Source organism: Eleutherodactylus coqui, chromosome 8, assembly GCF_035609145.1.
Source record: "Eleutherodactylus coqui strain aEleCoq1 chromosome 8, aEleCoq1.hap1, whole genome shotgun sequence".
Classification (NCBI taxonomy): Eukaryota; Metazoa; Chordata; class Amphibia; order Anura; family Eleutherodactylidae; genus Eleutherodactylus; species Eleutherodactylus coqui.
This window is the reverse complement of record NC_089844.1, coordinates 25110349-25124514: the sequence shown is the minus strand read 5'-3', so window position 1 is coordinate 25124514 and position 14166 is coordinate 25110349. Positions and strand designations below refer to the sequence as shown.

The window sequence follows — 14166 nt, the reverse complement described above, 5'->3', positions numbered from 1 at the left end:
GTACATTTCTGTACTGACTCTTACTTTCCAAGCCCTCTCTTAGTCGCCGGCTGAGCAGCCTCCTGCCATACTTGTGGGCGGCTGAACAAGCCTCTCTAGAATCGCCAGTCTCCGCCACGTTTTATGGGTGTTACAAATCTGACGCTGCTTCCAGGAAATCATCAGTAAGTGATCCCAGCCACGTGACGCGATCGCTTAATGAAGAACGGCACACGTAAACATAAATTGAATTTATTCTAAAGCAAACTCAGGATTTTTTTTCTTTTCTTCTTGTTTTCTTTTATAGCAAATTCTATCACATACAGATTAATGCAACAAAAGAAAGAAAAAAAAAAGGGAAATAAAACAAACATCTGTACAATTTTGTCATGATACACGGGGAAAGTGAACAATCCAGATATAAATACAGATATAATCCATGCACATTAACCCCATGTACTCCTCAATTCTGCTCTGCAAAATGTGGTGCTGGAATCTCCCCCACCCGGTGCAATGGTGACCCCGCAAGAGACTGCCGCCTCAGACTTCTAGGAGCTCTGTACAGAATACACAGGGTGCAATGCTATGATGCTTGTTAGGGGGGACAAGTGATAATAGGACGATCGAGCTGGGATCAGACAGGCTGTTAGTAGGCAACATCCAGAGCATCACACTCTGAACCATGAGCTGGGACACATGCCGCTACTACTCCGCAATACTAAGGGTCTGCAAGGTGGGGATTTGGTTTTAAAGCTGCTTCATCGTCTTATATTTCTGCTTGGAGTTTTTTTTTTAATTTTCCATTAGTAATAAAGCGCTGCGGCTCCAGGCTCTCCAGACCTGCGCTGGTCGCACGGACGGCTGGAGGTTGGAGCAATGGAGAAGCTGTTTATCTGTGACGCCGCGTTCAGCTGGAAGAAAAACAAGAGGCCACAAAAGAAAAAAGAAATCCTTACAGTATTGTTTAATTCATTAGATCGACAGCCACTTCTGACAAGTACGCAGGAGTGCGACAACCGAGGGACTCAGCCGCCACAGTTACACTTTAACAGTCAATAAGGATCAAACATAGCACTCCAAAACTGAATCGATACCGAGGTGCGCTCCGCCTGCGCTGTGGGATGGCAGCACCCGGCATAACAATAGGCTGTGAAGATTACATATACAATGTGCCCAGAGCACTGGAGAGAGGTGGAGTAGATCACGTTCAGGAGCGAAGATCCGCATCTTCCATTATAGCATCATACATACAGGGCAGGCGTCTCTCAATCTCACAAGGAAAATGTGTAGCGTTCTATTTACACTGTGATTAAATATCTTATAAATAAACCAACGTAACAAAGCAAAGAGTCAACAATCCCCTCATAGGATGTAAAGTGGATGCACAAGATGGCAGCACAAAAAGAATGGAGGCGACCAGACTGCAGGAGGGAGAAGGGCAATCTGGGCTTCATACACAGCGACTGGGTTATACTCCCTGACCTGAGTCCTGGGCACGGACCGAGCTTGGACCAGTCCCATCCACTCATCGTCATGTGCCGTAAAAGAACCATTAAGGTGTGCCGTGAATGTCAGACGCCATCTTATGTATCATCTGAGCCCATCAAACAATAACTCCACCCAGAGAGCGGTCCTGGGGGCAAATACAGGAGAAAGACGTGGACTAAGACTTGAAATAAGAATGACTTTCAACACCTTCTGCAGGAACGAGCCGCTACGGGACGTGCAGCTTCGCCGCTAAAGGTCTAGAATGTAAAAAAAACAGCTCGACTATTCTTACCACCGGGAGTCTCGTTACCAATGAGGTCGGTCATTTAAAAAAAAGTTTAAAAGCTCTGACACCCTCAGATGTGAAATGATAAAAAGGCGCTTTGGCTGCTGAACTCTGTCCAAACTCTAACTGTGCAGATAAGATGGCGCCTTAGGCCGGAAAAACACCACGCTGAGGACTGTGGGAAGGGAAAAAAGGGACATTTAAATTAGGTCCTGTTCACTCGCCAATGTGAAATCGTTGTAATCTGTTTAGCCAAACACTGTGTAACCAGCTCCCTCTGGGGTGCGGACGTCACTGGCAGCATTAAAATGATCTCGCTGAATATTTACAAAACAGAAAAAAAAAAAAAAAAGTATGAAAAAAACCCCACAAAGAAACAGAAAAGAGAAAAGCCAAGACTGCAAACCAGCGGCGCCTGCAACGTCTAAAGCCAAACGCTGAACGGGTGTTTTCCTTACGGGAATCCTCTCATCATGGGGTCTACATTCAGTTCAAGAAGAAAACAAAAAAAGAGAATTCACATACATTTTAGTTAAATAAAATACTGATTGCAACAACTCGAGAGGCGCGGCTGATGGCGTCTTCCTTCACCGCTCTGGATTGGGGCAGTTTTTTTTTTGTTTTGTTTTAGGAAATTTCAACAAATGGAGAAGAGAAACGCCATTTTCCAGACTAATAAAACCCCTTCAGCGCTGGAGCCCTGGGAGCCTCGCTGCATCTCCAGTGGTGAAGTTGTCAGTTCTATTAGTGTTAATCGTGGCTGCCACCGGACACGTCCTGCGTACGGGAGGTGCTAGCGCACGCTCTGCCGCCACTTTCTCGAAGCCGCCCTGGACAGAACGATGCCACTAACTGTGTGTGGAGACATCAGAGGACGAACTGCTGTTGCTGTTCGTGGTTTGCGCTCTTTTAATATACAGGTTCAGAAGTTTCATCTGTGGAAGACAAAGAAGTGAATTAATAAACCCATGACCAATGGGGAGGTGGTTCAAGCTGACCAAAACGCTGGCAGTGCCACAGGCAGATTACACTCAAGACCCTCCTATTTATGCAACGAAATGAAGGGCAACTAAAATAATAAACAAAATCGCAGGACTAGAATACCCAGAAAGGGATTATTCACCCTAGAAAAAAAGACAGTTAAGGGGCGACCAAATAACTCTGTATAAATACATGAGGGGACAATACAAGGATCTCTCCCATGATTGTTTATACCCAGGACTGCGGCGGTAACAAGAGAGCATCCGCTACGTCTAGAAGAAAGCAGGTTTCATCACCAATACAGAAGGGGGTTCTTTACTGTAAGAGCTCTGAGACTGTGGAACTCTCTGCCTGAGGATGTGGTGATGGCAAAATCCATAGAGGAGCTTAAGAGGGGACTAGATGTCCTTCTAGAGCGCTATGATATTACAGGATCTAGACATTAGGTGACCAGCGGGGTTGATTCGGGGATCTTCCGACTGCCAGACTTGGAGTCAGAAAGGAACCTTCTCTGAAGTGTTTATCCAGGAATTATTCTGACTGCCATTATTGACTTGGGGAGGAATTTTTGTCCCCCCACAATGGGGAAAATTGGCTACTACCTCATTAGGTTGTTTTTGCCTTCCTCTGGATCAACATGGAGGGGGGTGATGGTAGAAACAGACTGAACTGGATGGACATTTGTCCCTTTTCAGACTGGCATACTATGTTTCTGAGGCAGTTCTGTCTGCCACCATTAGCAGTACCAGCCTGCATCGTATGAGAACAGTTGCCAGCTGGCACTCCTAGAAATCAGCCTAATCCTCATTCAATTCACTTGCATTGCAAATAATATCTGGTGTGTTCCATGCGTTTTCTAGCGGTTGCTCCAGCTCTGAAGTGATGGGCGTCAGACGACTTTATGTAGAAGATGTCACAGCAGAGAAAAAGGAAAAATGTCTCCACCTTAGCCAGATTCTCCCCAATCCAGCATCGGTCAGAGGTCACGGCTGCTGATGGCAGCTGGACTGAGGGGAAAGGGGGAGCAGGGGTGTAAACTGGAGACCACAGGGATATCCCCTCCAATGATGCGGATCGCCAGTCTTACCTTACTGCCTGTCAGCTGTGCTAGATAAGGTTTCAGTTCTTCGCCAATCACAGAATAAATTGCTACAAGACAGAAGACGCTTGATTTACGAACGCTGCTCTCCGTATTGTCGTAGCCCTGCAGAGAGAATAAAGCAGAATAAGAACCATAATCAAAGCAGCGGGGGGGGGGCAGAAATGAGACGACACAAGAACAAGTGACGGACATCGCACACCGGCAAAAAACAGAGCCCCCAGGACTGACCAATGACAGAACAGCTTATAGGAAATTGTTTTAAAGTTATAGTAAAAAGCCTATTTCAAGTCTAAAGAAAACTAGTAAAAAACAAGGTTGTTTGTAGTTTCCTTACAAAACAGCGATGCTTTGCCTATCCTAAAACCTATTTGGAGGCTTCATGAATGGAATTGTGGACTGTGAAATTCACATCACAAAACCACAGGATATAAAAGACGACAGCATCCACCTCCAAGCTCCCATCATCATGGCACCCCTTCAGCCTTCAGGAGGGGGACAGACACCTGGACACTGACTCCCCTAACACCTGAAGCCAGTGGTTCTGTTACTAATGATTTATAGGGGAACCCCTGTGATGGAAAATACGAAACCAAAAAGAACGGATGTTGAAATTTGCTAGTGATACAGAGAGCAGCTCGGTGTCACTCGGGATGATCATCATCAACAACTCAACTCCATCATCTCTGTACATAACTACAACATGGGAGGTGGTTTTTGGGGTCACCTGTAATAAGCCGGGGATGATATCCTGCAGAATCTGATGCAGCGACTCTTTTGAAATGCGCTCAATGACTTTTGTCTGCATTTTGATGGCAGCAAGGTTGATGGGGTAATCGGCCGTCTGGATGATGGGACACAGCACTTTGATGCACTGCTCCGGGTGTATGGAGCTGGCCAAGGTAGAGGCGGCTTCTTCTGCTGCTCTGACAACCTGAAAAACACAACAATCGGCACCAGAATAAATACCAGCAAGTTCATAATTTCTGCATAGATTGAAGTTGTTCTCATCCTGACGCAAGGAAACAATACCTGTAGCTATAGAACACACCCAGCCTCATCCGTAACACGGAGGTTCTGTGTAACGGAAGATTAACTTCAACCATCGATTCTTTACACCAAATGATTAATACCCAACTCAGCTTAGGGTTTGTTTCATCGCATCCAGCTCAGAGAGTAGTCCGGATTAGCTAGAATTGTAACCTATCTTCAGTGTTGAGAAGTTTTATACAAAATTTGAAATCCCATTTAAGAAGGCAGCTGAATAAACAGTGGTGCTCGAAAATTTGTGAACCCCTCAGAATTTTCACAAAGTTTTAAAAGTAGACGAAGAGAACCAAATCGAGTCAAAAATATTGGAGTTGGTAATTTATTTATTGAGGAAAATCAAATATCACATGTCTGAGTGGCAAAAGTATGTGAACCTTTGCTTTCAGTATCTGGTGCGACTCCCTTGTGCAGCAAGAAACATCTAAACCTTAATTGCTGATAAAGTCCTTTTAGCCTATTCCTCCATACAAAACAGCTTTAACTTTGTTGTGTTAGTGGTTCCCTCCCATGAACCGCTGGCTTCAGGTCCTCCCACAACATTTCCATAGGATTAAGGTCAGGACTTTGACTTGGCCATTCAAAACATTCCAAAAAAGAATGGTTGGTGTTCTTTGGGTCGTTGTCTTGTTGCATGACCCGCATTCTCTTAAAGGGGTTGTCCCGCGCCGAAACGGGTTTTTTTTTTTTCAACCCCCCCCCCGGTCGGCGCGAGACAACCCCGATGCAGGGAGGTAAAGAAAGCTTACCGGAGCGCTTACCTTAATCCCCGCGCTCCGGTGACTTCAATACTTACCGCTGAAGATGGCCGCCGGGATCCTCTGTCTCCGTGGACCGCAGCTCTTCTGTGCGGTCCATTGCCGATTCCAGCCTCCTGATTGGCTGGAATCGGCACGTGACGGGGCGGAGCTACACGGAGCCTGCATTCTGCACGAGCGGCTCCATAGAAGACTGCAGAAGACCCGGACTGCGCAAGCGCGGCTAATTTGGCCATCGGAGGGCGAAAATTAGTCGGCACCATGGAGACGAGGACGCCAGCAACGGAGCAGGTAAGTATAAAACTTTTTATAACTTCTGTATGGCTCATAATTAATGCACAATGTATATTACAAAGTGCATTAATATGGCCATACAGAAGAGTATAGACCCACTTGCTGCCGCGGGACAACCCCTTTAAGTTTCAGCTCACGGACAGATATCCTTACATTTGCTTGTATACTCCAAAATTCATTGTTCCATCATTGAGGACGAGCCGCCCTGCCCCAGATGCACCACAACAGGCCCAAACCATGATGCCACCACCACTGTTTCACAGATGGTATAAAGGTTAATCTTCTGTAATGCAGGTTTTTTCTCTCCGCAAACAACGCTTTTCGTTTAAGGAAAAAAGCTCAATTTTGGACTCCTCTATCCACAAAACACTGTTCCAGCAGCTCTCTGGCTTGTCCCAAGTGAAGTTTAGTAGACTGCAGATGGGCAGCAATGCTCTTTCTGGAGAGCAGCAGCTTTGTCCTTGTAATCCTGCCATGCACACCATTGTTGTTCAGTGTCCTCCTGATAGTGGCTTCACGAACATGATTAGCTAATGTGAGAAAGGTCTTTAGTTACTTAGAGGGTACGTTTGGACTTCTTTGTGACCACATGGACTGTTACACTCCTTGCTCTTGCTGTTATCTTTGTTGGTCGACCATGCCTGGGTAGGGTAATAATGGTTTTGAATTTCCTGCATTTGTACTCAGTCTGTGTGACTGGAGATTTGTGGAGCCCAAACTTTTTAGAGATGGATTTGTAACCTTTTTCAATCTGATGAGCATCAACAACTCTCCTGAGGTCCTCAGAAATCTCCTTTGCTTGTGCCATAATGCACTTCAACAAATGTGTTGTGAAGATCAGACTTTGATGGATCCCTGTTCTTTAACCCCCTAACGCTTCAGGACGTAAATCAGCAGCATTGCTAATTGGAGATGTTAACTGTTTAAATACTGCCATCAATTCTGATCATGCCATTTAAATGGTCTGAAGTTCAGGTGTCTCAATCGGCTTTCCGCGATGAGATTGCGGGGTGCCGTGGCAGCCGGAGGCCTTCTGGAAGCCCCTAGGGCTGCCACTGCAGATTGCCTGTCAGATCGCGGAATATTATATACTGCAGGAGCGATCAAACCATTCCAAATTGTTCTCCCTAATGGGGACTAAAACAAATTTAACAAAACCCAGAAAAAAATTGAGCTAAGAAGCTGAAACTGCCGCACTATCCTACCTATTCCCCAGGATGTCGATGCACTTGCCACATCTCTCCTGCAGCTTTTTAAGTCCCTGCAAATAGAATTCTTCCGACTGCCAGTCAAACCACTCATTTGCAGCATTAGTTGCCTCTGGAACACTCCAAACCCTTGTCCCTTTAGGCCTCATGTCCATGGCATGCGCAGATTCTTCATGCGGATTTCCGCAGCAGATGCACTGCGAATCATTGTTAAATTGATTTTTTATTTGCTTGCGGATTGTTGTTTTTCCTCATTCGGATGCAAAGCTGAAAAAATCCGCAACCCCATCTCCCTAATTGAATTTAACCTTCAAATCCGCAGTGCATCCACAACTGTATTTGCGCATGAACTGCGGATCACTCACTTCCATAGAGATGAATGGAGCCCATCAGCGCGTCATCCGTGGTAAAATAGAACATGCTGCAATTTCTTTTTCGCGCGTGCCATCCGCAAGTCAGATAAATCATATCTGCAGGTTTTTAAGTGCGGACGCCGCATTAATCTCTATGGACTGCTTGAACTGCAAACCTCTGCAATTCAAATCTGCCCTTGGACATTGGGCCTTAGGTGTTTTTTTGAGACTGGGGAACAGATGGTAGTTAGACGAGCAAATAAGGTGGAATGGGCATCAGTTGAAAGCCAAAGGAGGTCATTTTTGCAATACTGCACCTGCAGTGTGAGACGGGGCATTGTAATGCAACAGGATGGCACCTTTGGAGAGCTTTCCTCAATGTTTTTCCTTAAATATTTTGCCTAACGAACAGTAATATGCTGCATTGATACTCAAACCCTTCAGGAGGTCATCCACGAGCAGAACTACCTTCTTTTACTCAAAAATGGTTGTCATGTGCTTCTGCGCTGACCTTTGTACATGGAACTTCTTTGGCCTAGGGGGAACCGCTGTGCCTCGATTCCTTGAAGTGTTCCTTTGTCTCTGGACCATAACAGTAGATCTAAGTCTCATCACCAGTTAGTCCAAGAAATCTGACTCATTTCTTGCAGAATGCTCCAAAACAGCCACCAATGTATCCAAACGTCTCCTCTTCTGTTGGGTTGTCATAAGGTTTTGGGATCCACTTGGCTGTATGCTCTCTCATTCCCAGGTCGTTGTGGATAATGGCACCAACTCACCAATATCCCCAGATATGTAACAATAATTTTGGCTGATATTCGGCGGTCCTCCATGGTCCTGTCATGGATAGCTTTCCCATTTGCAGGCAAGGAGACAGACAGGCCTTCTACACTGGGTTTCTCAATTTCAACACTGAAATGGCCAGTTTTAAAATTTACAACCCAATGTTTAACTGTTGCATATGAAGGGCCGCTGTCACCCAAAGTTTGTGACATTTCATCATGGATCTGCTCTGCACCTGTCCCTTGGAGAAACATGAACTTGATTATGGTCCTCTGCCCTTCCACACTGACCTTCTTTGGGGATGCCGCCATGTTCACTTCGGGACGGGAAAACGGAGGTAGTTGATTTTTGCATCATTAAACACAGAAACAGACAACACCACCCTGCAATTTACAGCTGCCAAGCTCATTGTTTTCTGCGTAAGGCGTAATAATTATCAGTATTTGGTATCACTGTGTCCATAAAAGTATGATCAAAGTAACACATTATTTATCCACACAGTGAACGGCATCAGCAAAAAACAGAAACTATATACATTTTGCATCCTAGTAATCTTACTGACCCTCAGAATAAAGTTATGTCATTTCTGCAGCAGTCTGTACACCGTAGAAACAAGACCCTACAAATGGTGGTGGGATTTCATTTTTTTGCCATATTACTCCACTTACAGTTTTATAAAAGTTTTTCAGGACATTATATGGTACATTAAATAGTACCATTGAAAAATACAACTCGACCCGCAAAAAACAACAAGCCCTCATGTATCTATGCTGAGGAATAAAAGAGTTATGATCTTAGGAAAAGTAGGGAGAAGTAAAAAAGTCCAAGTCCTTAAGGGGTTAAATAACAGGTCACCCATTCACACCCAATTGTTATATTATTAGCTGAAAACAGCTAACATCACTGTCAAATTATCTACTAATCTTTAATACTAAAGGGTCACATACTTTTGCCACTCACGGACAGGTGACGTTGGTTCATTTCCCCAAGTCTAATATTTTTGACTTTCATTTACTTTTATGACTTGTGTAAAAATCTGATGTACTTTTAGGTCAAATATAAGTAGAAATGTGAAAAATTCTCAAGGGTTCACAAACTTTCGAGCACCACTGTAGGCCTCGTAAACTCCTATAGAGACAAAGCAGATCCGCTGAATGGATCAGCTAATTTGTGTTCTTGCACTTTATATAAAATATTCACACATGACCCCATTGTCTGTAATATCTGCACTGCAGACGGCTCCCGGGTTCTCAGATATGTGCTGTGTCGTAATCATCCTGCTGAGCGCTTAGGCGTTCGTCCCGCCGCGTAAACAGCCCGTAAACCTTTACATTAAGTTCTACCTCTAAAGGACCTGGCTGAGGCAATTACTGCCCTGCTGTAGTTTGACTGCAGTTTTTCAAAGTCCGCAAAGTTAAAAGCCACTTAGTCGAGATCTTGGAGAGATTTCTGCGCAGCTCAGCTCTGCTACATCCAATAAATCTGCACAACAAGGAAGCCTTTATCTCAGGATTTCTCGGGGAAGACGATGACTTGTCAGGTTAGTTTCAGCGAAGGGGTCATCCATCTGTCAGGCAGAATCTGTTCAGATGTTTTCTGTTAATAGATGGGGGTTGTAGTATCTGTGACCAGAAGTAATGAGCTTCTAGCAGGAAATATGGGCCAACCAGATATGGCAACTAAGAAATCTGATGCCTGTCCTGATATTCTGCCACATTAGATTTCTATGGCTTGATTGGCCACGTGCTTCATGCAATTCGTTGACCTGGACATGACCAGCACATTACCACCAGTGCAGCTCAAAGAAAACCTCCGGTTGAGGAGTCGCGGCATGTACCTCGCCAGCCCATATCACTACGCCGATGGCTTGGCATTTGGATATTTTCTGGGATGAGTGCCCTCCCTGAGGCTGCAGTTACTGGCAGCAGTACTTGGGTTACGTAAGGATTCAGAAGGTCCTGGAGAGAGAGATCTGAAGGCCATTCTAGAAGAAGGAAAGTGAGTGATTGCTATTTGCAACTGATAAAACCCCCTAAAGCCTGAATATACGAGCGCCTTAAGCCCAAACTTTGAACTTGGCCTTTGTAAGCTACTGAAGCTCTTGGTCTGTAGGGTCACAGAAAACAAAGGGGCAGTAAATGGCATGGTTGTAAAGCCGATCATACTAGAGGCATATCCATAATTGCACTCTGAGCATGCTCGGATGATGGCAACAATTCTCTGCCTATATGCCATTACATGGACATCTCTGGAGCGCATGCTCAGGACATTTGGCATTATGGGGTCACACTTGACCCAGAATGCTCGCAGGGGTGTTTGCCACGCAGACAGAAATTTGCAGCGTTGAAAAGAGATCACAAATATGGCGGCACCGAGTGTCCAAGTTATCGTTGATAGACAACTGTACACACGGAAGTGAATGTGGAGACAGCGCCCAATTTATTAGTCATCCATCTGCTGGAGCATGAGCACACTCATGTCATATGCTTTGCTTGCGTACATCTCACGACGCTCTGGGAGTAACCCGAGAGTGCGATGATGAATATACCTGAGCTGTCAGACAAGGCGGGAGGCTTCACACACAACGACTGTTGGATCAGAATATGCCAACAAGTCACAAGGCCATCGTTCAACCTTCCTTCTGAGGCCAGAAGACGCAGCGCCCAGGACTTTCCTTAATACCTCTATGCAATGAGGAGAACATATTCTGTAGCTGCTCTCGCTCATTAGTCACGGTGGCTGCAAGCACAGGAACGTATCTGTAAATATTAACCCACAGAAGATGCAGACTCCACAGACGCGTTTTATAGCTAACAGAGAAAGTCTTATTATAACCTTACAAATCGCCCATTTCGACGGAAAAAGAAAAAAAAGTGTTCACGAAAAAGTAACAGTCTATACGGGGTTTCATACTGCAAATAGTAACAAACTTAGCGGGGACAGCGCTCTGCAAAGCATGAACTCTCTAATGGACAATGAGGCTATTAATTCAGGCTTCATTAGTTTTCGCCCGCTCTAAACTTTAGCAAAATGTTAATCAGTAAACTCCATTAACATCACTGCGAGCAGCGGCCCCTCCTCACAGCGAGCGAGCGAGCGACTGCGCCACAACACACGACGTACAGCAACAACACTAAACTGTTGTCAGTGCTCCTATGTGATGGCGGGGACATGATCGGATCTGTCCTGAGAGCGGTTACCTCTAATATTTAGGGTCCTGCGGATGTTTATTTTCTACACCCAACGCCAAAACCATTAATTAAATGACGGGTTGGAGTAATGTAACTACCATAATGAGCGAGAGAGACATGCAGCAGCCGCCCCGTATCCTCAGTTCACATCTCTGCAGATACAGCCCAGGATGGCACAAAGTCAGTTTCACTAGGAAAGTGGCCCTGGCGTGCGGTCAAATTGTCAGACATGCGAACGCCAGAACACAATGTCTCCTGGAATGTTATCAGCAAATCTATGAACAAACCTCTGACTGTTCACCTGCGACGCTCCATTTATAACCTGCGAGACCAAAGTGAACAGTGGAGGGGGGAAAGACAAGAAGAAAGGTCAGAAGCAGCGGCGTAATGGATATAGTGATGTGCGCCAGGCACAGGGCTGCATGGGCAGACTGTTTAATTAAAGGGCCAGTTCAGGCGAATTTGAATCATACGAAGGTTACGCATTATATACTTTGAGTTAAGATGTCTCACCACTGTGGAAACTAATGCAGAAATCTAGAAGCTGAAAAAGCGGATGGGTTTCTTACAATGGAGTCCAGGTCAAGGATGATGTAGGTGAGGACAGTTTTTCAGCCTCTAGATGTGAATAGAAGTTTCCATTCACTGGTGGCAAATAGTTATATTGAAAATGGAAATGAAATGCTCGGATTATGAAAAGACTATTAGATTAGGCTATTTGTTTATCATCTCTCCCTGCACCTCTCAGCATTTTGGGTGGACCCCTCCTCTAGTCTGAACACAGACAAGACGGTGACCATACCTCCTTGTGGGAATCCTTGTGCGCCTCCAGGGTCTTCATGATCGTCAGCTCAGCGTAGTTTTTAAACCTTGCTGGTTGATTCCTCAGGATTTCCCTGAGAACTCTTAACGCCAATGCTCGAATTGCATGCTGAGAAAAAGGAAAGAATTGGTAAGAAGAAAAGTCACCACAGATTAAACAAAACTGAATCACAAATCTAACACTGCACATGTGCAAACTAAAGTCACTGCTTGTTGTCAACCAGTGAAACCCATCCTGACCTAGTTCGGCTCACACAGGTCTGTAAACTTTCCATTCACAGACAGCAAATTAAAATGACGAGCAATTAGAAAGTTGGAGAACTTCTCAGTCTAAAACAATTGTGTTCTTCACAGCACGTGGCGCCGACCCATTAAGGGACTGATGTGAAGGCCCCGCTTCTCATACCCCGAACAGACGGTCTCAAACGGATTATATATTTTCCCGCAGCCAGAACATTAAAAGTTCTTACATCTTTGTCTCCTAGAGTCTCCAAGAGGAGGAGGAGGATGGTTTTGAAATGCTCTTCCCAAACCCCGAGGTTGTCCTCTCGTGTGATCTTCAGCAGCTCGCACAGCGCTCCTTTCCTCTCCTCCACCCGCTCATTGTGATTGGACAGTTCTTTTAGCAGGTCAGCGACCAGGTCGGAGTGGTCGATGGGAACTGCAGAGACAGATGGAGAACATATTAGTAGATTTTACTGACAAGAAGCTGCAGAGAATCCATAGAAATTTGGGTGCAACAAACCATCGCGCAGTTGGTCCATGTCGTCATCGAACACGGCTTCTTTCAGGGCGGTCTTGTCATAACTGTTGATAGAGTCAGAGTAAGGATAGGGGCTGTAGTCCCGTCCACGCGGCCCAGTAAACGCTCGAGGCGGCTGGGTGTTCAACAATGAAGTTTTGTTATCTAGCGCCATCCGGCCGCCTTCCACCATGTCTGATCCAACACGAAGGTCACTTACAGGAGATGCCATTCCAGCCTCACGGGAGACCTGGAGGAAAGGGAAACAAGTTTGTTAATATATTCCTCATATCTTGAGTGACCAAAGCAGCAGAAAGTACAGATCCTCCAGCTGATGGGCCGTCGGTCTGCTTACGGTCACAATTTTACCCCAATACATTCTTTGCACACTATGCATGTCTATCGCGCCACTCGTGGAATGCGCCAGATCTGTTGGGGTTTGTGACATTTTTTATGTCAATTTGTATTAAAGTTTTGCATTAACAAGGTTACAGTAACATAACAACCAACCTCCAATCTTAGCACACATCTTGGAATCTGATTTATCAGTTAAAAATACGAAATTCTATCAACAAGAAAAAAAAAGGGGATAACTTAGCAAATAACCCTCGCGATGTGCGGTTGAATTGAAATGGAACATTTCTGCGACAGCCAGGTCTGATGGTTGCATTGGTGTTATAGTCCAAGTCAAAGTCGGACTTTGAATTAATTCTGAAGTCTGGTTTAAGGCCTCTTATAAAGGTTAGGGAAAACGGTGTTCACTTATATGGGGAAATGTTGTAACCAAGGATCCCAGGAGTGAAACGTGGAGAGGAGTCTAACCTTGTTTAGTTAAACATAGACGTTCGTAGAGGCAATGCTCGGAAACCATTTCTGTTAAAGTTTTAATAGACAGAAGTGGCAGATTTCCAATTTCTTGCTATCACCAATAGGGCTGAGGGCGCAGTCACATGGGCGCATCCGGGAGACGATGCACCCGTCTTCCTGCAGGGTAAGACGGCCATACCGCCGGCAGAAAGAACACATGACCGGTTCCATTGCCGGTCATGTGTTTTCTTCCGGCGCTGCGGCCGTCTTCTTCGTGCAGGAAGACGGGCGCATCGGCGCTGGGATGCGCCCGTGTGACTGAGCCCTC

At 45.4% G+C, this 14166-nt stretch overlaps 1 protein-coding gene across 1 annotated transcript in view; it reads right to left on the bottom strand.

Annotated features, from left to right (window-relative positions):
• Positions 1-215: 215 nt before the first annotated feature.
• Positions 216-14166, bottom strand: part of CLASP1 (cytoplasmic linker associated protein 1) — a 151870-nt gene continuing 137919 nt past the window's right edge. The window contains exons 35-40 of the mRNA XM_066575337.1: positions 13035-13281; positions 12760-12950; positions 12270-12398; positions 4561-4767; positions 3822-3938; positions 216-2688 (exon numbers count right to left, since the gene is read on the bottom strand). Coding sequence (XP_066431434.1) covers positions 2602-2688; positions 3822-3938; positions 4561-4767; positions 12270-12398; positions 12760-12950; positions 13035-13281 — 978 coding nt within the window. The 3' untranslated portion in view covers positions 216-2601. The remainder of the gene's footprint in view (positions 2689-3821; positions 3939-4560; positions 4768-12269; positions 12399-12759; positions 12951-13034; positions 13282-14166) is intronic.